Source organism: Oncorhynchus nerka, linkage group LG4, assembly GCF_034236695.1.
Source record: "Oncorhynchus nerka isolate Pitt River linkage group LG4, Oner_Uvic_2.0, whole genome shotgun sequence".
NCBI classification, from domain to species: domain Eukaryota; kingdom Metazoa; phylum Chordata; class Actinopteri; order Salmoniformes; family Salmonidae; genus Oncorhynchus; species Oncorhynchus nerka.
In genome coordinates this window covers 16,520,267-16,544,154 of record NC_088399.1, presented here as the reverse complement: position 1 = coordinate 16,544,154, position 23,888 = coordinate 16,520,267, and the positions used below count along the sequence as shown (strand labels likewise).

Genomic DNA, 23,888 nt, shown 5'->3' with positions numbered 1-23,888 from the left:
CCATGAAGCAATTAATTGCAACACATGAACCGGAAAGGGAGGTTGTTTTGTTGACACGGGCCAACACGAAAAACAGAAGAGAACGTAAATGATTCAAAAAATATAAATTAATTCAATCAACCAATGAACTATCCGTGTGCAAAGCTAAGGTATGATAGTGTTCGATAAACCGTGCAAATGAGCAGTGTTGACAAATCGTGTATATAGCTAGCTAGATCACCAAACATATATTCGCCAGCAGGCTAGCTACAGTAACTACGTGCTAGCGTTAGCTTAGCTAGCTAGCAATGGATTTGATGTAGCTACAGTAGTTAGTTAGCACAATAACTATTTGTCATGGTTGCAGGTTACACTTAACATATATGATACATACAGTTCCCCTGTAAATATACATTACTACTTTACACCTTTGATCTAGCTACCTATAGTTAACCACTAAAAAGTGCATCTGTAATTCGTAATAACTCAGCTAGCTACCTAACGTGGCTAGCTAATTAGCTATCTCAAAAACAACAGTTAGCGGCTAGTTGACAATCATTTGTACTTTATCAATGTGTCGTTGTGTTTAACGTTAGTAGCAAGTTAGCTAACTAATTCATTAAATCAAATAGCTAACTAATGTTTCAGAAGCCGCTAAACTAGTTACATAAATATTTAAGCTTGCTTCCGCAAACATTCTTTGCTAATTGATTGACATCAAATTCATGTCATGGAGGTGAAACCTGTCATTACATGTTTTGCCATTTTGACTTATAGTCCTAAATGCAGTTAGTTTGGCCACGTAGCTGACAAACTGCTATGACATATTATACTATTGCCATTTCCCTAAATATGAAGTATAATTGTAGATGTGTATCAAAGCAATGTCAAGTAGACTAATGACTCATGATAATAACTTTGTCTCCAGCAGCTTCTTGTATGCCTAAACCCTAAATTAGGGAGGTTTTGAGCACTCTGCCTCTTCTGCGACCACCTCGTGTATCCCGATGCCTACCCTTTGAGAGCATCCCAGCACCCACTTCCTGAGGCCACCCGATTTGCCCTGTTGTCAAACAGAGGGGAAGGGAGAAGCAGCATCCGACATGGCGGCCAAAGCAGGGGACAACCCCGACAGCCTCATGGCGCTGTCCACGGCCTTCTGCCTGAGGAACCTGAGGAGGACCATGTGCTACCTGGGAGACGGGAACAAGCTCTGCCTGCGCTCAGATGTCTTCCTGCCCAGTGAGATCTGTGACAAGCTGGTCAACACGTATGTATAATTGGGATTTGGGACAGGTCCTAATCCTAATGGTCAATTAAGCATGTGGCTTGTAAATAAGTAACCAGGGTAGTTTAAACACCATTTTTCACACAATGGTTTTCTTGTTGGTTTACCTCATGTTTCACATTATGTTGCTATTGTTTTATGAGGTGTGAGGGGTGATTTTGTGATCAATCACTTTATTAGCTGTGAGCTTGGATTTGGATCTTGCAAAAAAATCAAATTGAAATGAAAATGCCAACCATAGTTTGTTCTGACAAATGATCAATTTGATCTTATGTCTTAAATGGTGATTTCTCTGCTTTTTTATGTTACCATCTTCACAGATACATGGAGCTGGTACATTCGGACAGTAACTTTGAGCCGCAGGACGGCTTCTTCCAGCTGTTCTCGGACCCGCGCAGCACCAGGCTCACCAGGGTGCAGCTGAGGGAGGACCTTGTGCGGGACAGGGACCTGGAGGCCATTGGGAAACAGGTGGGACATAGTGGAGATGGTCTGATCCCAGATCTCTTTGTGCTGTATAGCCCATAGAATTAGGAATTAGAATACTAAAATGGACTTGAACCTTCTGGAACATTGAGGGTTTATGACCCAGCCCCTCTAGTAATTTAATACAATATCTATGGTATAGCCCACATGGACCATATAAGTTGGCTATACAGTACAAACAGATCCGAGACCAAGCTATAGGTAGACTGAGTGCCCTAAAATGCCATACAGCAAAAACACAGGCAGAAAAGGCAGCTGGGGCACTGATGGGATTTATTAATGTTTTCACCATCACTTGAAGTCTCATGAGTGCCCCTGCTGCCTTCTTGCTTGTGTTTTTCCTGCAAGAAATAGGTGGGCCGGCAGTTTTTTCTTCTGGAGGACATAAAGTCCCACAAACAACATGGAAGGCGTTGGAATGGTTTCTCCAAGCACCTTAGGCCCAAGCTAACCTCTATAGATATAAGCCATGATTATACCTCCTCTCTATTCAGGACAATACCTCCTTTCAAATCAGGACCAATACCACATCCAGATGCACTGACACAAAAAAGTGTAAATAAAGGAAAACTATTTTTTAGTATGTTTCATTAGTCCATTGTTGACCGTCCCAAAATGTTGTATTTGTCAGAAATCAAGTTTAAGGTATATATCTTTCAAAATACAGAAATCATACCTGTAGGATGCATTTTGCAACTACGTTGAAGGCAGCTTATGGTATAGAAGTGAACATTAAATTCTCTGGCAACAGCTCTGGTGGACATTCCTGCAGTCAGCATGTGAATTGCACTCTCCAGCAACATGAGACATCTGTGCCATTGTGTTGTGTGACAAAACTGCACATTTTAGAGTGGCCTTTATTGCCCCCCCCCCCCGGCACAAGGTGCACCTATGTAATGACCATGTGGTTTAATCAGCTTCTTCATATGCCACACCTGTCAGGTGGATGGATTATCTTGGCAAAGGATAAATCCTCATTAACAGGGATGTTAACAAATTTGTGCACAATTTGAGAGAAATAAGCTTTTTGTGCGTATGGATCATTTATGCTATCTTTTATTTCAGCTCATGAAACATGGGCCCAACACTTTACATGTTGAATTATTTTTTTAACTTCAGTATACATAGTAATACAGTTTGATGTGAAGGCCTATTCATCCTCTGTAATGGCCAGGAAGACCTTGATAAAGGACAACAACAACCCTGTAGGCTAATTCCTTGACAATGTGGACTTTATTGGGTAGTTCAGCAATAGGTGTTAACATAGACTAATGGACTAGTGAGTTTCCACTGCAGAAGTTAACTATGAGGGGATGGGCAAGGGAAAGATCTTGGGTCACAAACCGCCTCATGCTTGTTCGTGTCACTATTGTATGGCCAGAATTAATCATTGATACCACAGGTGTCTGCCTCGTATACCCCACCAGAGGAATGCATCACATAACTTAGCTCCAATCAGTGCCTTAGGAAAGTATTCAGACTGCTTGACTTTTTCCACATTTTGTTAAGTTAAAGCCTTATTCTAAAATGTATTAAATAGTTTTTTTCTTCATCAATCTATACACAATACCCCATAATGACAAAGCAAAAACAGTTTTAGACATTTTTGCTAATTCATTAAATATAAAAAAATGGAAATATCACATTACATAAGTATTCAGACCCCTTTACTCAGTACTTGAAGCACCTTTGGCAGGTGGGTATAATGGTACAAGCCTGGCACACCTGTATTTGGGGAGTTTCTCCCATTCTTCTCTGCAGATCCTCTCAAGCTCTGTCAGGTTGGATGGGGAGTGTCGCTGCACAGCTCTTTTCAGGTCTCTCCAGAGATTTTTGGTCGGGGTCAAGTCCGGACTCTGGCTGGGCCACTCAAGGACATTTAGAGACTTGTCCCGAAGCCTCTCCTGCAGTGTCTTGGTTGTGTGCTTAGGGTCATTGTCCTGTTGGAAGGTGAACCTTTGCCCCAGTCTGAAGTCCTGAGCGCTCTGGATCAGGTTTTCATCAAGGATCTCTCTGTACTTTGCTCTGTTCAACTTTCTCTCAATCCTGACTAGTTTCCCAGTCCCTGCTGCTGAAAAACATCCCCACAGCATGGTGCTGCCCTGCTTCACCATAGGGATGGTGCCAAGTTTCTCTAGAAGTGACGCTTGGCATTCAGTCCAATGAGTTCAATCTTGGTTTCATCAGACCAGAAAATCTGGTCTGAGATTCTTTAGGTGCCTTTTGGCAAACTCCAAGCGAGCTGTCGTGTGCCTTTTTACTGAGGAGTGGCTTCCGTCTGGCCCCTCTACCATAAAGGCCTGATTGGTGGAGTGCTGCAGAGATGGAGTGTCCTTCTGGAAGGTTCTCCCATCTCCGCAGAGGATCTCTAGACCTATATCAGAGTTACCATTGGGTTCTTGGTCCCTGACCAAGGCCCTTCTCCCCCAATTGCTCAGTTTGGCCGGGCGGACAACTTTAGGAAGAGTTTTGGTGGTTCCAAACTTATTCCATTTAAGAATGATGGAGGCCACTGTATTCTTGGGGACCTTCAATGCTGCAGAAATATTTTGGTACCCTTCCCCAGATCTGTGCCTCGACACAATCCTGTCTGGGAGCTCTACGGATAATTCCTTTGACCTCACGGCTTGGTTCAAGCTTTAACATGCGCTATCAACTGTGGGACCTTATATAGACAGGTGTGTGCCTTTCCAAATCATGTCCAATCAATTGAATTTACCACAGGTGGACTCCAATCAAGTTGTAGAAACATCTTAAGGATGATCAATAGAAACAGGATGCACCTGAGCTCAATTTTGAGTTTCATAGCAAAGTGTCTGAATAGTTATGTAAATAAGGTACTTCTGTTTTTAATAATATTTTGATAAATTAGGCAACATTTCTGAACCTATTTTTGCTTTGTCATTATGGGGTATTGTGTGTAGGTTGCTGAGAGAATTTGTATTTATTTAACCCATTTTAGAATAAGGATGTAACTTAACAAACTGTGGAAAAGGTCAAGGGGTCTGAATACTTTCAGAAGGCACTGTAAATTTTTCAAACTGCCCCCATTCTTCTGTATAGGCATAGTAGTATTTCAAACTGCCCCCAGTCTTCTGTATAGGCATAGTAGTATTTCAAACTGCCCCCATTCTTCTGTATAGGCATAGTAGTATTTCAAACTGCCCCCATTCTTCTGTATATAGGCATAGTAGTATTTCAAACTGCCCCCAGTCTTCTGTATAGGTATAGTAGTATTTCAAACTACCCCCAGTCTTCTGTATAGGCATAGTAGTATTTCAAACTGCCCCCAGTCTTCTGTATAGGCATAGTAGTATTTCAAACTGCCCCCATTCTTCTGTATAGGCATAGTAGTATTTCAAACTGCCCCCATTCTTCTGCATAGTAGTATTTCAAACTACCCCCATTCTTCTGCATAGTAGTATTTCAAACTGCCCCCATTCTTCTGCATAGTAGTATTTCAAACTGCCCCCATTCTTCTGCATAGTAGTATTTCAAACTGCCCCCATTCTTCTGCATAGTAGTATTTCCGCCAATAAGAATTATTATTATGAAACCAAACCGCGGCTTTCAGATCTTGGAGGGGGATATAGTAGTAGGGGTTATGGCCATGTATTCAAGCCATATATGGGCTATTCACTTAAAACATTTTTAGAAGGCAGGCACACACACACTGCCTAGGCTAAATGCTGTGTGTGTGTCTCACTTGCACACACACATACTCACAGGTACTTCTAAAAGGTCAATTGGCCCTTCACCAGTATTGAAGCGGTTCAGTGTGTCTGTGGATGTGTTCCATCTAGTCCTGCACACTGGCCCTGGGGGAGGAGATAGAGGGCTCTTACATTCCTCCTTTAATACTCTCCCATAAACAGGCTTTCATTTCATCTCATATGAATGATCCTGACTAAACAGCCATTTTGAGTCAGTTAATGTTGCTACATAGATAACATTATAAGCCTTATTATAAACTGGGTGGTTCGAGCCCTGAATGCTGATTGACTGAAAGCCATAGTATATCAGACCATATATCATCTGTATTAGAAAACATTTATTTTTATGTTGGTATCCAGTTTATAATAGCAATAATGCACCTCCGGTGTTTGTAATATATGGCCAATATACCATTGCTAAGGCCTGTGTCCTATCACTTCTCGTGGTGTCATCTGTAAGAACAGCTCTTGGCTGTGGTATATTGGCCATATACCACACCCCATTGGGCCTTATTGCTGAATTATATGGCATTATAAAGGCACATAAATGCTTACAATAAGTGGCATGGTATCTGTACCAAGATACAGTTATTATATGTTATTATATGTTAAAGTATTATACCTTTAGGTAAAGTGTTACCAAACGGATCACTTGCCTTTCTGCATGACCAATTCGGGGAAACAAATCAGAGTTTATTTGTCACGTGCACAGCATACAGCAGGTGTAAACAGTGCAGTGAAATGCTGATTAGCAAGCTCTTCCTCAGCAATGTTCAGTATCAAAGGTTAAGAAATAGAAAGTCCAGAATAGCATCACTTAAGAGCACAGACTCAATACTAGGTCAGATAAAAAAAACACACAAGAATATCCGCTAAATACAAGGTCAGTACCACATAGGCTAAACAATGAAACTGACATTCAACATGTTTGATTTGAACTGACAATTCACCCAGGACTTGATAGAGCTTCACCTCACCTACTGCAACAGCCTATCAGCACGCAGCCTAAAGACTCTGGCCAGCTTCCGCCAGACCCTAGTCTCCCTCAGCCTGTTCGGCTGCAGCCACATCTTCTACCGCAAGGGTGGCGCCCCGCTGGCGTGCAATGAGGACGACGAGGAGGAAGAGGAGCAGCAGCGGCCTGCCTCCAGACAGGCGCTGGACACAGACTTCAGCTTCCAGGGCTTCAACCGGCTGCGGCTGCTCAACCTGGGGGGTCTGCCTGAGGAGGTGGACCCCGAGGCCCTGCTCAAGCCCCTGCCAGCCCTCACCTCTCTGGACCTGTCCGGGGTGCAGCTGCCCAGGGCTGCCTTCCTGGCCCAGTGGAAGGAGAGGCTGGCCTCGCTGGTGCTCTACAACGTGGACCTGTCTGAGGAGCTGGTCAACACAGTGGTGGAGCTGGGACACCTCAGGTGAGCTGTGAGGTGCAGGGTATAATCTTGGTACAGTAACTGGTTAAAGTAAACTGGTTTCTCTTTCGAGGCCCTTGTTTCTGGAATAACCATCAGAATTTGCTTTATTTAGGAACTTGAGAGTTAAAGATATGCTACCCGATACTGTGTGTGTAATTGTTTTCAGTCCAGTAGACCATGCCTAGGTGATAATTACAGATGTACCGTTTTGTGCAATAATTGATCAAGAACTGTTGATCTGTTAATAACTCAGTTAATAACTCAACTTGTCAACTTGAATTCTCTAAATTAAATAAACATCACTCTTTGTGCAGTAGGCTTGTAAAATGGTCTGTACCCTTCTCTCTTTGTGTTCCCAAGGCACCTGGATATCTCCCGAGAGCGCACCTCCAAGTTCAAAATGACCCGTAAGATCCTGACGGCCATCGTGCAGGGCCTGGTCAATCTGGTGTCGTTGGACATCTCAGGCCACATCATGTTGGACAACTGCACAGTCCCACACCTCGAGGAGGCCATGGGACGTCCAAGGTGAGCCTTTGTGTATGATATACGTTCTGACTTGCTTGCTAAACAATGTAAATAGTAGGACTGGTTGATGTAATCTCTCTTTCTAAAAATATGTGTACGTATCCCATGTTATGTAAATATTACAGACTCATGTGTTCTCTTTCTCTCTCTGTCTTTCTTTCAGCATTGAGCCCTGCAAGAGCAGCATCTACCCTTTCCAGGAGCTGAAGAGACCTCTGCAGTTTCTGGGGCTCTATAACACCACTCTTTGTAATGTGACGCACATCCCTGCGTACAAGGTGAAATTAGACCAGGGGTTTCCAACTCCCGTCCTGGAGAGCTACTGGCCATGCAGGCTTTTGCCCCAGCCCATCACGAACATCAAATGAATCAACTAATTAAGTCCTTGGGCTTGTGTTATTATAGGGTTAGACCAAAAACCTGCACGCCCAGTAGCTTTCATGTCTCTCGTGTGTGTGTCTGTGTGTATGTGTTGGTTGTCGTGGTGCTTAATGCTTCACTTCTATTGTGTCCCTGTTTAGGTCACAGGCTCCAAGAATGAAGACCAGGTCCTGAATGCCATCGAGGCCTACACAGAGTTCCGCCCGGAGTTGGCCCACCGTGCAATCAACCAGCTGTTTGACATCGCCAGGATACAGCACTGTAGCCAGCTACTGCGGGCACTGCAGGTTAGGGACCTTTTTGATTTAAATGAAAGTGTTCGAGAATGTAACCTTGAATGCTTTAGAAAGGGTGATTGACATCAAAGTGGAAAGTTACTTTAGTTAAGTCACTTTCATTTTAATACTGTAGGATCCCACTTCTGACACCAATAAAGTTTGAAAAACATCTAGCTGTACTTTCATCTATTTGACAGAGTTACCTCTCAGGGGTTCATTATCAGTTTATCCCCTGGCTGTCTTGTTGTGACCCCCCCCCCAGCTGGTGATTGCTGCACTGAAGTGTCATAAGTACGAAAAGAGCGTCCAGGTGACGGGCAGCGCGGCCCTCTTCTACCTGACCAACACTGAGTACCGCAGCGACCAGAGCATGAGGCTACGCCGGCAGGTCATCCAGGTGGTGCTCAACGGCATGGAGCAGTACCAGGAGGTCACGGTAAAGTCGAGCCTCTCCCCTGAGTGAAACTGCAAAGTTAATTCCCTTCCCAAATTTAAAAGGACTGGATTGGTATAAATTAGTCTGAAGGAGTTTAATCATAGGGGTGTGCAGAGTACTCGGGCAAAAGGAGTATTGTAAAAAGGATTTGGGGAATTTTCTGGATACGGTTATGATCAGAGTATTTTTTTTGTTATCTGTGATTGGAAAATACGTTATTTTCAGCTGCCATGCGCCTCCCGCGTGGCACAGTGGTCTCAGGCACTGCACCACCAAATCAAATTTTATTAGTCACAAATTTTATTAGCCAAATACAACAGGTGAAGGAAGACCTTACAGTGAAATGCTTACTTACGAGCCCCTAACCAACAATGCAGCTAAAAATATATTTGAAATATAAATAAAAGTAGCAAGTAATTAAAGAGCAGCAGTACCGGTACAGAGTCGATGAGCGGGGGGCACTGGTTAGTCGAGGTAATTGAGGTAATATGTACATCTAGGTAGAGTTATTAAAGTGACTATGCATTGAGAATAACAGAGAGTAGCAGCAGCGTAGAGGGGGGGGGGACGACGACAATGCAAATAGTCTGGGTAGCCATTTGATTTGATGTTCAGTCTTATGGCTTGGGGGTAGAAGCTGTTTAGAAGCCTCTTGGACCTAGACTTGGCGCTTCGGTACCGCTTGCCATGCGGTTGCAGAGAGAATAGTCTAGGACTAGGGTGGCTGGAGTCTTTGACAATTTTTAGGGTCTTCCTCTGACACCGCCTGGTATAGAGGTCCTGGATGGCAGGAAGCTTGGCCCCAGTGATGTACTTGGTCGAACGCACTACCCTCTGTATTGCCTTGCGGTTAGAGACTGAGCAGTTGCCATACCAGGCAGTGATGCAACCAGCCAGGATGTTCTCGATGGTGCAGCTGTAGAACCTTTTGAGGATCTGAGGACTGAAATCTTTCCAGTCTCCTGAGAGGGAATAGGTTTTGTCGTGCCCTCTAAACGACTGTCTTGGTGTGCTTGGACCATGATAGTTTGCTGGTGATGTGGACTCCAAGGAACTTGAAGCTCTCAACCTGCTCCACTACAGCCCCGTCGATGAGAATGGGGGCGTGCTCTGTCTTTTTCCTGTAGTCCACAATAATCTCCTTAGTCTTGGTTACGTTGAGAGATTGGTTGTTATTCTGGCACCACCTGGCCAGGTCTCTGACCTCCTCCCTATAGGCTGTCTCGTCATTTTCAGTGATCAGGCCTACCACTGTTGCGTCATCGGAAAACTTAATGATGGTGTTGGAGTCGTGCCTGGCCATGCAGTCATGAGTGAACAGCCAGTACAGGAGGGGACTGAGCACACACCCCTGATGGGCCTCCGTGTTGAGGATCAGCGTGGCGGATGTGTAGTTGCCTACCCTTACCACCTGGGGGTGGCCCGTCAGGAAGTCCAGGATTCAGTTGCAGAGGGATGTGTTTTAGTCCTAGGGTCCTTAGCTTATTAATGAGCTTTGAGAACTCTATGGTTTTGGAACGCTGAGCTGTAGTCAATGAATAGCATTTTCACATAGATATTCATTTTTGTCCAGATGGGAAAGGGCAGTGTGGAGTGCAATAGAGATTGCATCATCTATGGATCTGTTAGTGGTATGCAAATTGGAGTGGGTCTAGGGTTTCTGGGATAATGGTGTTGATGTGAGCCATGACCAGCCTTTCACAGCACTTCATGGCTACAGACGTGAGTGCTACGGGTCAGTAGTCATTTAGGCAGGTTACCATAGTGTTCTTGGGCACAGGCACTATGGTGGTCTGCTTTAAACATGTTGGTATTACGGACTCGGACAGGGAGAGGTTGAAAATGTCAGTGAAGACACTTGCCAGTTGGTCAGCGCATGCTCACAGTACATGTCCTGGTAATCCGTCTGGCCCTGCGGCCTTGTGAATGTTGACCTGTTTAAAGGTCTTACTCACATCGGCTGCGGAGAGAGTGATCATGCATATTTCAGTGTTATTTGCCTCGAAGCGAGCATAGAAGTAGTTTAGCTATTCTGGTAGACTCGTGTCACTGGGACTCGTCACTCACCGCTGTGCTTCTCTTTGTAGTCGGTAATAGTTTGAAAGCCCTCCAACATCCGACGAGCATCAGAGCCGGTGTAGTACGATTCAATCTTAGTCCTGTATTGACGGTTTGCCTGTTGATGGTTCATCTGAGGGCATAGTGGGACTTCTTATAAGCATCCGGGTTATAGTCCCACTCATTGAAAGCGGCAGCTCTAGCCTTTAGCTCAGTGCAGATGTTGCCTGTAATCCATGGCTTCTGGTTGGGGTATGTACGTACGGTCACTGTGGGGACGACGTCATCGATGCACTTATTGATGAAGTCAATGACTGATGTGATGTACTCCTCAATACCATCTGAGGAATCCCAGAACATATTCCAGTCTGTGTTAGCAAAACAGTCCTGTAGCTTACATCTGCTTCATCTGACCACTTTTTTATTGATCGAGTCACTAGTGCTTCCTGTTTTAATTTTTGCTTGTAAGCAGGAATCAGGAGGATAGCATTATGGTCAGATTTGCCAAAAGGAAGGCTATGGAGAGCTTTGTATGTATCTTTGTGTGGGGCTTAAAGGTGGTCAGGAGTTTTTTTCCCCCTCTGGTTGCACATATAACATGCTGATAGAAATTTGGAAAGACGGATTTAAGTTTCCCTGCATTAAAGTTCCTGGCCACTAGGAGCGCCGCTTCTGGGTGAGTGTTTTCCTGTTTGCTTATGGTGGAATACAGCTCATTGAGTGCGGTCTTAGTGCCAGCATCAGTCTGTGGTGGTATGTCGACGGCTACAAAAAATACAGATAAACTCTTTAGGTAGATAGTGTAGTCTACAGCTTATCATGAGATACTCTACTTCAGGCGAGCAAAACCTTGAGACTTCCTTAGATATCGTGTACTAGCTGTTATTTACAAATATACAGTTGAAGTCGGAAGTTTACATATACCTTATCCAAATACATTTAAACTGTTTTGTACAATTCCTGACATTTAATCCTAGTAAAAAAATCCCTGTTTTAGGTCAGTTAGGATCACCACTTTATTTTAAGAATGTGAAATGTCAGAATAATAGTACAGAGAATTATTTATTTCAGCTTTTATTTCTTTCATCACATTCCCAGTGGGTCAGAAGTTTACATACACTTAATTAGTATTTGGTAGCATTGCCTTTAAATTGTTTAACTTGGGTCCAACGTCTTGTCTTGGGTAGCCCACAAAAAGTTGGGTGAATCTTGTCCCATTCCTCCTGACAGAGCTGTTGTAACTGAGTCAGGTTTGTAGGCCTCCTTGCTCGCACACGCTTTTTCAGTTCTGCCCACAATTTTTCTATAGGATTGAGGTCAGGGTTTGTGATGGTCACTCCAATACCTTGACTTTGTTGTCTTTAAGCCATTTTGCCACAACTTTGGAAGTATGCTTGGGGTCATTGTCCATTTGGAAGACCCATTAGCGACCAAGCTTTAATTTCCTGACTGATGCCTTGAGATGTTGCTTCAATATATCTACATAGTTTTCCTGCCTCATGATGCCATCTATTTTGTGAAGTGCACCGTTCCCTCCTGCAGCAAAGCACCCCCACAACATGATACTGCCACCTCTGTGCTTCACGGTTGGGATGGTGTTCTTCGGCTTGCAAGCCTCCCCCTTTTTTCCTCCAAACATAACAATAGTCATTATGGCCAAACAATTATATTTTTGTTTCATCAGACCAGAGAACATTTCTCCAAAAAGTATGATCTTTGTCCCCATGTGCACTTGCAACCCGTAGTCTAGTATGTTTATGGCGGTTTTGGAGCAGTGGCTTCTTCCTTGCTGAGCGGCCTTTCAGGTTATGTCAATATAGGACTCGTTTTACTGTGGATATAGATACTTTTGTATCTGTTTCCTCCAGCATCTTCACATGGTCCTTTGCTGCTGTTCTGGGATTGATTTGCACTTTTCACACCAAAGTACGTTCATCTCGAGGAGACAGAATGTGTCTCCTTCCTGAGCGGTATGACGGCTGCGTGGTCCCATGGTGTTTATACTCTCTACAAACTATTGTTTGCTCCCAAAGATGAACCAGACTTGTGGAGGTCTACAATATTTTTTTATGAGGTCTTGGCTGATTTCTTTTGAATTTCCCATGATGTCAATGAATTAGTGAATTATAAGTGAAAACAAAAATCTGTCTGTAAACAATTTTTGGAAAAATGACTTGTCAGGCACAAAGTAGATGTCCTAACTGACTTGCCAAAACTACATTTGGTTAACAAGACATTTGTGGAGTGGTTGAAAGGGGTGCTCCCTCTGCTGTTTCCTGAAGTCCACGATCATCTATTTTGTTTTGCTGACAGCATGTCCCCAGCTAGCCATGTTCCGTGAAACTGAGTATGTTACTCTTTGGAAAGCAACTCATGCCCTAATTTCGTCAACATGGTTAACTAGGGACTGGGCATTAGTGAGTAATATACTCTGAAGAGGTGGGTGGTGTGCTTGCATCCGAAGCCTCACTAGAAGACCGCTCCGGCCCCCTCTCCTCCAACGGCATTGTTTTGGGTCGGCTTCTGGAATCAGTTCAAATGCCCTGGGAGGTACAGACAAAGGATCCGCGTTGGGAAAGTCGTATTCTTGGTCGTAGTGCTGGTTGTGCTGGTATGTTGACATCTCTCTGATATCCAATAGTTCTTCCCGGCTGTATGTAATAACACTTAAGGTTTACAATGGGCTAACAATGTAAGAAATAATACATAAAAAAAATAGATACTGCACAGTTTCCTAAGGATGGCCAAGCTGCCATCTCTATCGGGCCGGGCGCAGTGCACGCTGACACGATCGCCAGGTGTACAGTGTTTCCTCTGACACATTAGTGTGGCTGGCTTCCGGGTTATGGTGTCGGGCATGGTGTCAAGAAGCAGTGCGACTTGGCTGGGTTGTGTTTCAGAGGACACACGGCTCTTGACCTTCGCCTCTCCCGAGTCCCGTACGGTAGTTGCAGCAATGGGACAAGACTGCAACTAACAATTGGATACCACAAAATTGGGGAGAATTTTTTTTATTGTATCCGCAACATTTAGGTGAGTATTGCCTGCTGCTAGTCTGCTACTAAATCAAATGGTGAGGACCTTTGCTAGCAAGCTATCAATATGTATAATGTCTTACAAGTAGAGTGACTTTAGGAAAAAAAACATGATGCTCGTTCTTGGTGACAACTCGTCTCGCCGCTGCAAGTTGAGAACACGCGCACATCTGCTGCTCCTGATCTGCAGCTTTCTTGATCTATATAAGTGAAGGGAGACTGTAAGCTACATTTGTAACTTCTATTTTGGCATTTAAAACATTACTCATCTCTATTTAGGCATTTTACAAGCTTTTTTCAGATCAAGTGTATCATCTGATCTATCAACTGTCAATTTTCGAATACGATTATGGCCAGATCGGCACACCCCTAGTTTAAACCATATTCCTCACTCACATTCTCCCTTTCCTCTTCCCTTGTTTAAACCATATTCCTCACTCACATTTCCTCTCCCCCCTCGTCTCTCACCTCCCCCTTTCTCCCCCCAGGTTCAGAGGAACTGCTGCCTGACACTGTGTAACTTCAGCATCCCCGAGGAGCTGGAGTTCCAGTACGGCCGGGTCAACCTGCTGCTGCTGAAGATCCTGGAGCCGGCCCGGCAGGACGAGTCCATCCAGCGCATCGCTGTGCACCTCTGCAATGCCCTGGTCTGCCAAGTGGACAACCATCACAAGGAAGCTGTGGGCAAGATGGGCTTCGTCAAGGTAGGAGAGACTGCTATTTTGTTTGATATAGGTAAACAATCGAACGAACACACACTTGTACATTGCACACAAGATGGGCTTTGTCAAGATGGGGAAGACTCACATTGATAGCCATAACCTTATATACAAATTGGTACACTTGTCACTTACACACATTCCAGGGTTTCTGTAAGGAAAATGTGGCGCCGGACATTGACTGGCAGCATTTTAATTTACCGGACCCATATGCGTTGGGTGTGTAACCTGATTAAGTCGGCCACCCACAGTGCTCAGAATGACAGAAATCACATTTATATTATGGTAATTCATATTCACAGAACATGCAAGTTGAGGATACATCGATGTGCGGTCCTTCTTACCGAATTCTGATATGCACTTTGAGTATGTTAGATTAACTGTCCACGTGTACTTTTCCTCAGCCGACAAGATGAGTAACGAACAGAAAAATCACTAGCCTATGTCATTCTGCTATCCCCTATAGCAGAAAAGTTGACCTATTCTATTGGCTAGTTTACCGAGAAAGAAATAGCCTATTCCAAACAAAGTCTGGGACGGGAAGATAGATCCCAAATTCATACAACCAGTAGGCCTAGGCTACATAAAAGTCTGATGCACCAGATCAGAATGTTTAGCTTAAAATGTTGATTAACTATTAATTCTTCACATTCTAAACGCAGCAATGTGCATAAGGCAGTAGGCTACGTGCGAATGTTTGTTCCATGATGCAATTAGCGGTGAAACACGGGTTCATGTGACAAAGATGAAAATGTCCGTTTGAAATTTAGAAAGAGAAGAGCTCTAATATGCAACCACTAGCATGGGTTGCTAATATGACTAGGCTTGTGCCTTTGGCTCATTGCAAAGTGATGTGTGTGAAGCGCAGATTAAGCCTACTTTCCGTTGCCTATGTTTGCTGTTTGAGATGCTGTAGCAGCAGCTCTCGCGCTGTTTGACAGATTTTCTGCTCAAAGGCTCTGTATCTGTGTGATAAATAGGATGCATAATGAGTATACTGCACACATACGGCAATCTAATTCCACTACATTGACTGGTATTTCCATCATTGAAGAGGCCAAAAAGCAGCATTTCGCAATGCGATTTTTTCTTCTCCTGGACAATTGGCCAGTGGCAATTTTTATTGATTTAAAAAATATATATATATCTGCCAAAAGCTTACTATTACCGGCTAACGGAAACCCTGGCGCATTCGTACACACACACACACACACAGGTCATTGATGTGTTTTGTGAAGTTATCTCTTGGGTTATTTCTTTTTTTTCTTCAGACAATGTTGAATCTAATACAGAAAAAGCTACAGGACAGGATGGTGAGTCATGTTTTGTTTCTTTCTTTAACACCCCTACCATTCCACAAGTGCAGACTCTTTCCTACATCTCGTCTGAAATGACCTCGCAGAACCTGAACTGGATTGAGCCACATCACAATCATATTGTCATGAGGCATAGCTCTTAGCTCATTCCAGACCTAATAGTATTTTGACATACAAACCTTAAGAAAACATTGCATGTGTTAAGCCAATTCAAGTGTACTGTCTGGAATGGCACTGACTGATGAGTCTACCTAGAGATCACTTTGGATAAAAACATATGCCAACTTAATTTTGTTTCTCTTTCTACAGTGTGACCAGGTAATGGAGTTCTCCTGGAGCGCACTGTGGAACATCACTGACGAGACTCCAGACAACTGTCAGATGTTCCTCAACTGTAGGGGCATGAGCCTCTTCCTGGACTGCCTGAAGGTTAGCTAGGGCATCTCACCTTTTCATAACCACCAAGTGATTTGTTAAAACATACAATCAATGTACTCCATCTGAAATTAAATAAATACAATTCCTTCTCCCATCATGCAGTGCCTTGCTTGTGTATCACCTTTTGTCCTCCACTGCCTCTCAGGAGTTTCCAGACAAGCAGGAGCTCCACCGTAACATGCTGGGGCTGCTGGGTAATGTGGCAGAAGTGAGGGCTCTGCGGCCACAACTCCTCACCCCACAGTTCATCTCTGTCTTCAGGCAAGAGAATGTACATTGTCTGTATTGAATGGTTAAATGCAGTATTGACTGATCCTACTGCCATCTTGGACCAGGGGCCTTTTGTATCAAGCGTCTCAGAGTAGGAGTGCTGATTTTAGGATCTATTTTGCCTTTTGGATCACAGTGAATACGATTACATGGACAGGGGGGAACCTGATCCTAGATCAGCACTCCTACTCTGAGATGCTTGATACATACGGTCCCAGATCTCTCTTGCAATAGAGATTTTATTTAATTGAGACTAACCTGGATAAATAAAGCTGGATTCTGCTTTCCTGACTGTTCTGTGGTGACAGTGACCTGCTCGACAGCAAGGCGGATGGGATCGAGGTGTCCTATAACGCGTGTGGGGTGCTGTCCCACATCGTGTTTGATGGGCCAGAGGCATGGGGAATGGAGGAGCCGCTGAGGGACACGGTCATGGACAAGATGATGGCTGCTATCCAGAGCTGGGATGTCACCTCCCGCCGGAATATCAACTACAGGTAAACAGAGACCTCAATGGAGATGAGTCTCTGGAGACAGTTACAAATGATCCCAACTACAATTGGATATATCATCACAAAATGATTTAAGTAGATTGTCAGGGAAAGATTTAAATATAGCTGAACTTGTAAAGCAACCTTTTAGACATGCAAATGCATTTAACTTTTCATGTATATGTTTTCTGAATGAACACTTGAATTAACTCATATTTTCTGAATTGACACTCCCTCCCCTTTTTCTTTTCAGATCCTTTGAGCCTATCCTGCGCCTGCTGCCCCAGAGCATCGCCCCAGTCAGTCAGCATTGGGCCACGTGGGCACTCTTCAACCTGGTGTCAGTCTACCGTGAGTATCAATACAAAGACAAATCCCACTTTAGACACCAGCAAGTTGCCAGGTAAACTCGCTTATTGATGTCATAGTTGGGATCAGTCTTTGCCACATTGTATCAATTTGAGAGACTTCCGAGGTCAGTTACTTATTTTATGTTTATTGTTGCATTATTTATAGCATAATTGTGGATTCACTTTTGGAGTAATCGTTTTTCAAGGGAATACTCCCCACTACCCACACTTTGTTGCTCATCAGGGAAAGCTCTCTGCTTTCTAGTAAAAAATGATTCTCACTTATTTTCTTCCTCTCATCCCTCAGCGAGTAAGTACTGCCCTCTGCTGGTCAAGGAAGGAGGGATCGTTCTCTTGGAGAAGGTGCTGGAGCTCCAGACATCACACGAAGAGACCAAGGACATGGCACGGTATGACCTGACCTATTAACCCACCCAACCTTTGAACTGATCAGTAAAGCAATGAAAATAAGCAATCATCCCAAAAAAGTGCTCAAAATAGCCCACGTTAACTTATGCAGCTTAAGGAACAAGGTTCATGAAATTAATAACTTTGCTAGTAACAGATGACATTCATATTCTGACTATCTATCTGAAACTCACTTAGACAATACCTTTAATACAGTGGTAGCAATACAAGGTTATAACATTTGTAGAAAATACAGAAATGCCAGTGGTGGAGGTGTTGCTGTTTTATATTCAGAACCACATTCCTGTAAAGATTATAGAGGATCTCATGTTAAATACTGTTGAAGTAATATGATTACAGGTTCATCTGCCTCACCTAAAGCCCATTCTTGTGGGAAGCTGCTATAGACCACCAAGTGCTAACAGTCAGTTTCTGGATAACTTGTGAAATGCTTGAATGTATGTGATGTCAACAGAGCGGTATGTGATTTAGATATTGACTGGCTTTCATCAAGCTGCCCACTCAAGAAAAAGCTTCAAACTGTAACCAGTGCCTGCAACCTGGTTAAGGTTATCAGTCAACCTACCAGGGTAGTTACAAACAGCATAGGAATGAAATCATCATGTAATTGATCACTTCTTTACTAATGATGCAGAAATATGCTTGAAAGCAGTATCCAGATCCATCGGATGTAGTGATCACAATATAGTGGCCATATCTAGGAAGTTCCAAAGGCTGGGCCTAATATAGTGTATAAGAGGTCATACAATAATTTTTGTAGTGATTCCTATATTGTTGATGGAAAGAATATTTGTTGGTCTGTGGTGTTTAATGAGGAGCAAACAGACATTGCACTTGACACATTTATGAAATTGCTTATCCCAGTTACTAATAAGCACGCACCCATTAAGAAGATGACTGTTAAAACGGTTAAATTCCTTGGATTGGTGTAGATTTCTTTTTAAATGTATGGTTGAGAGGGATGAGGCAAAGGGAATAGCAAATAAGTCTGGCTGCACAACCGATTGACAAACGTTCTGCAAATTGAGAAATCATGTCACTAAACTGAATAAAAAGAAGAAACTACTCTATGAAACAAAGATAAATGAAAAAGAATGATAGTAAATAAAGCTTTGGAGCACCTTCAATTCAATTTTGGGAAAAAAGGCATACTCAGCTCTGTCATTCATTGATTCAGATGCTTCATTCATTACAACACCAACTGATATTGCCAACTACTTTAATGTTTTTTTTCATTGGCAAGATTAGCAAATTTAGGCATGACATGCCAGCAACAAACATCCAAGTATATGTAACCAAATTATGAAAGACAAGAATTGTCATTTTAAATTCCATAAAGTGAGTGTGGAAGAGGTGAAAGGGTGGTCTGATAACTTGGATTGAACATTTCTGAGGATAATAGCTGATGATATTGCCACTATTTGCCATGGCTTCAATTTAAGCCTACTGGAAAGTATGTGCTATCAGGCCTGGAGGGAAGCAAATGTCACTCCGCTACATAAGAATAGTAAAGCCCCCTTTATTGGCTCAAATAGATGACCAATCAGCCTGTTACCAACCCTTAGTAAAGTTTTGGGGGAAATTGTGTTTGACCAGATACAATGCTATTTTACAGTAAACAAATTGACAGACTTTTTTGGCATGCTTATAGGGAAGGACATTCAACAAGTACAGCACTTACACAAATGACTGATGATTGGCTGTGAGAAATTTATGATAAAAAGATTGGGGGCTGTTTTGTTAGACTTAAGTGCAGCTTTTGACATTATCGATCGTAGTCTGCTGGTGGAAAAACGTATGTGTTAGGACTTTACACTCCCTGCTATATTGTGGATAAAGAGTTACTTGTCTAACAGAACACAGAGGGTGTTCTTTAATGGAAGCCTCTAACATAATCCAGGTAGAATCAGGAATCCCCAGGGCAGCTGTCTATGCCCCTTTTTTCAATCTTTACTAACCACATGCGTCTATGTGTGTGGATGACTCGGCACTATACACGTCAGCTACTACAGCAACTGAAATGACTGCAACACTTAACAAAGAGCTGTAGTTCATTTCAGTATGCGGGGCAAGGAATAATTTAGTCCTAAATATTTCAAAAACTAAAAGCATTGTATGTGGGACAAATCATTTACTAGACCGTGAACATCAACTAAATCTTGCAATAAATCATGTGGAAATTGAGGTGACTGAACTGCTTGGGGTAACCTTGGATTGTAAACTGCCATGGTAAAAACCTAATGAAGCGCTGCTCTGCCTTAACAACACTATCAACAAGGCAGGTCCTACGGGCCCTAGTTTTGTTGCACCTGGACTACTGTTCAGCCTTGTGGTCAGGTGCCACAGAGGGACTTAGGAAAATTGGCTCAGAACAGGGCAGCACGGCTGGCCCTTGGATGTACACAGAGAGCAAACATTAATAATATGCATGTTAATCTCTCCTGGCTCAAAGTAGAGGAGAGATTGACTTCAGCACTACTTGCATTTGTGAGAGGTATTGACATGTTGAATGCACTGAGCTGTCTAAGCGACTAGCACACAGCTTAGACACCCATGGATACACCACAAGACATGCCACCAGAAGTTTCTTCAGTCCCAAAGTCCAATGAATTGAAATGTAGTTAATAAATTGAGGACTGCCCTAATCCCCCTCCCCTTAATTTATCTATTGACTTGAATTAGAATGGAGCCCAAACCGGGTGAATTAAATACATTCTGATGCCTCCCTTCTTCTGTTTCAGGAAAGTGATGGAGCAGTGTGAGAATTTCAAAGAAGACCCAATGGAAACGGCGAGGTAGACAACGATCAGCAGAGGTCGACGTCAGGGGAGCAACACCGCTATACAAACAAAAAGGCAACTTCATAGGAACCATTGTTTACTATCTTCTCACCACAAGGGTCAGTTGTGTGCATCGATTTACTGTAGAGCAGAGCAACAGTTTTTTGCCTCTCGGCCAGCCTTTCTGGACAGAACCTTGTTATGCGACACTATTAGGAGGTTGAGATATGGTGCACGGAGTTGGTGTGTTTTATTTGTGTTGCACATGATAAGCATCATTTGTATAATGGATTTGTGTTCTCTTATTGGTTTGTTTTGCTTTTTTGTGTGCGTGCTTGTCCTTGTCTGAGTGTGAGCATGCTAGAGTGCGTGTGTATGAGTGTGTATGAAAGGACGTATGTGCGTGCATGTGTTTATAATAAGGTTCAAAACACTGGGGAGATGTTTGCCTCTTTGTAAACAAAACGGAGGTTATTATTGTCTTTCTCTCCCCTTAGTCTGTTCTATTGGGTCTAGTGAGAGGCCCTCCATTATATAAGCTGAGTTTCCAACACAGCGTCATCAGAGAGCTCCATTATGCCCATCATGATCCTTCCAAGATTCCTTGGTCCTCTCAGCGATTTCTGACACAGAAATTCTAAATGGATGACGCCATGAGATGTGGAAGGTGGTTAGTTTTATCCCATGCAGCACTGATCTGTGGACAGTTGTTATTGCGCAGTGAAGTTGCTATGTCTGTGGAGGCCTCTACATCCCATACTGATTGAGAGCGTAACCGTGGACTGTAACCATGACGATGACCCCGGCAGAAGTCTTCCTAGATCCTGTGGCATGGTGAAGGACTTTATTTAGTTTTTCGTTGTAGATATTTGGAGTTGTCAGTCCCATCTTTGTTTTTGGTCTGTCTGTTTTTATGCTATATGATTATAAACACTCCTATGATTTAATCTGTACATCTAGGCTTGGTTCCCAATTCTTTACATACAGGTAACTGCCAAAATAAAGAAAGCACTTGAGTAAATTAGAGTTTTGATGGCTCTTATGGTGTGGGGTGCATTTTCCTGACATGGCTTAGGTCCTCTCAACCCTTTAGAGGGAAAGGTAAACGGCAAAAATATATACACAGCCATTCTGAGTGATCACCTTCAACCTATGGTGAATAATTTATATCCTGATGGGAGTGGACTCTTCCAGGATGACAATGCCCCCAGCCACACACACACACACACATGAGTGGTCACAATGGTTTGATGGGCATGAAAACAATGTAAGCCATATGCCATAGCTGTCTCGGTCACCAGATCTCAACCCAATTGAACACTTATGGGAGATTCTGGAGCGGCGCCTGAGACTGAGTTTTCCACCACAATCAACAAAACACCAGATTTTGGGATTTCTCCAATGCAGCTGTTTTTATTTGAATATAAAATCATTTCTTGAACTATTTCTAATTTCTTTAACTCATTTACTGCATGGTGATGTTACCATGGAAGGCCAAAACTCCATCCCACCAAAACTGGTGTTCTTTTCAAACAGCTCTTAATGGGCATTATTTTCACAATTTCACAGTATTATTCCAACCTCATAGTGTGGAAATATGTGTATAATACAGGTCAATCATGTTTTAGAGTGCACTGGGCCTTTAAGACAAATGTTGGTGTTTCCTTTATTTTGGCAGTGACCTATATATAACCTGTGAAGAAGCCAAATGAGAAACAAACCAGGGAGGACTACTGTTAGGGTTTTTGGAATCTAAAAATATGCCCATGTTCTTACATTTTAAGGAACGTTTGAAGGTGGATTTGAAAAAACATGATTTGATTTTGTCTGTCATGTGTAAATTGTAATTAATCTCATGGGTCATATTTGCATTAGAATTTGATTTCTGAACAGTATGGAGTATATGGATACAATGTCCTCAACTACAAAGTCTAATTTCATATATTTTGATTTAACACATTTAGGAAAACCTGTTACTTATTTCAATAGAGTTAGTTGCCATGTAAAACATATTTGGCCTAACATTTGCACATGGTTTGGATACAAAGGTAGTCAAGTGATGTAGTGGTACACTTGGTCTCCAGACACTAGCATGTTCGCGCAACATTAATTCAAGAAACCAATGCCATGATATGGAAACACACAGCATGCACCAAGTATCTGTCCTCACACGTCCAACTTTGACAATCTTCCCTTTTGAATATATCTTAAAAGCGATAATATCCATTGGTTTGGTCAGAACTGTACACTCATTTCCCCGTCCAAAACTTGATGTCAGTCGATCTAAATGTCATTAGAAAAAATACAACTTTCCAAACCAGACTGTTCATTGATTGATCACTAGTGGCAGGGACGCAACTTTCACACCCCCAGTTTTGTCATTGGAATGTGATACCAAACGAGGCAACTGTGCTTTAGGACCATGCGGACGCCTCCAAACGGTCGGGTAGGCTTTTTAGAGTGTTTAACTGACTGGATAACTTTTGGATTTTTTATTTGAAAACATTGTGCTTTGAAAACCAAAGTTGCGCCCCTGACTAGTGGTATTATAATTATTACATTTCACATGAAGGCCCAACATGTTCAGTCATGGACTTTTCCTTCTGAACCATTAGATATCAAATTAATGAATTCACCTTTTCATGTACATTGTCTTAAAAGCCTTTTTTATGTGATTCTGTATTTGTATGCCTGGTTCAACTATATTTATACTATTCTTTCACAATTATGGTGGGAGCTTATTTTCAAATGGGAGGCCAGAATGGGCAAGGCCTATAGAAAATGAAAATATATTATACTGTTAGAAACCTCACTTCGTAGTAAGTTTACTGATGTTGGAATCTCTAATATTCAATCAATGGGCAGAGTTACATAGCACCAAAGGGAGGATGGGTTGATTTATGTAGGTCTTTTAGGCTGCAGCATCAGCTCTTTAGCACTAAATGAACATATTACATAAGTTTTTTTTTTAAATGTCACTAATCAGTTGTAAATTGTAGAGCATCTGAAGAAATGTAGGTAACACTTATTTGACATCTCTGTTCTAAGTCTCCAGAAGAGATATGCCTCTTCATAATAATAGTGATATTAATATTAGGCCTATAAAATATAGGCCTAAATATCTCATTAACAGTCATGTCATCTGACACAAACTCCTCTATAGGTAAGGTAGTCAATTCCCAGCTAATCATGACTGTCAACTTATTTTTCATAAACTACAGTCAGATTTTATGACTTCATATCTGTTATATCATGCCCATAACAATATATATTACAGAGGTGTCAAGTGAAACCTACGGTCAAAATGTGCATAATTCTCACACAGTTTGATTTTCTTTCAATAGCACCATCAATTCTAGATTTTATTCCCTTCATCTCAGATTAATAAAAAATAAAGTTGGAGTGGTTATATTGTGTTTCTCCTTTGTCTTTGTCTATAGTAGACTGGGCCTGGATTAAATCAGATTGTGCATGGTTGGCTATGAAACTTTTAAAGGTAAT

At 42.5% G+C, this 23,888-nt stretch overlaps 1 protein-coding gene across 2 annotated transcripts; it reads left to right on the top strand.

Moving 5' to 3' along the window:
* The first annotated feature begins 30 nt into the window (after window positions 1-30).
* Window positions 31-23,796, top strand: zer1 (zyg-11 related, cell cycle regulator). 2 transcript variants are annotated; one of them, XM_029647846.2, is made up of 16 exons: window positions 31-149; window positions 911-1,249; window positions 1,588-1,738; window positions 6,421-6,878; window positions 7,239-7,406; window positions 7,570-7,684; window positions 7,928-8,074; window positions 8,328-8,501; window positions 14,083-14,298; window positions 15,585-15,626; window positions 15,939-16,058; window positions 16,213-16,328; window positions 16,646-16,834; window positions 17,082-17,179; window positions 17,486-17,588; window positions 20,349-23,796. In XM_029647846.2, exons 2-16 carry the CDS (start codon window positions 1,083-1,085, stop codon window positions 20,404-20,406), a joined length of 2,322 nt encoding a protein of 773 aa, XP_029503706.1. In that variant the 5' UTR covers window positions 31-149; window positions 911-1,082; the 3' UTR covers window positions 20,407-23,796. The 2 variants fall into 2 exon arrangements, with proteins under 2 accessions (XP_029503706.1, XP_029503712.1); XM_029647852.2 differs by having other exon boundaries at window positions 908-1,249.
* The last annotated feature ends 92 nt before the right edge of the window (window positions 23,797-23,888 follow it).

What these genes read in the sequence shown, in the direction of transcription:
- zer1 (XM_029647846.2), top strand. Translation starts at nt 1,083, where the DNA reads ATGGCGGCCAAAGCAGGGGACAACCCCGACAGCCTCATGGCGCTGTCC. An exon ending in GTGGAGCTGGGACACCTCAG is followed by an intron (nt 6,879 to 7,238) that starts GTGAGCTGTGAG and finishes TGTGTTCCCAAG; the next exon opens with GCACCTGGATATCTCCCGAG. An exon ending in GAGGCCATGGGACGTCCAAG is followed by an intron (nt 7,407 to 7,569) that starts GTGAGCCTTTGT and finishes TCTTTCTTTCAG; the next exon opens with CATTGAGCCCTGCAAGAGCA.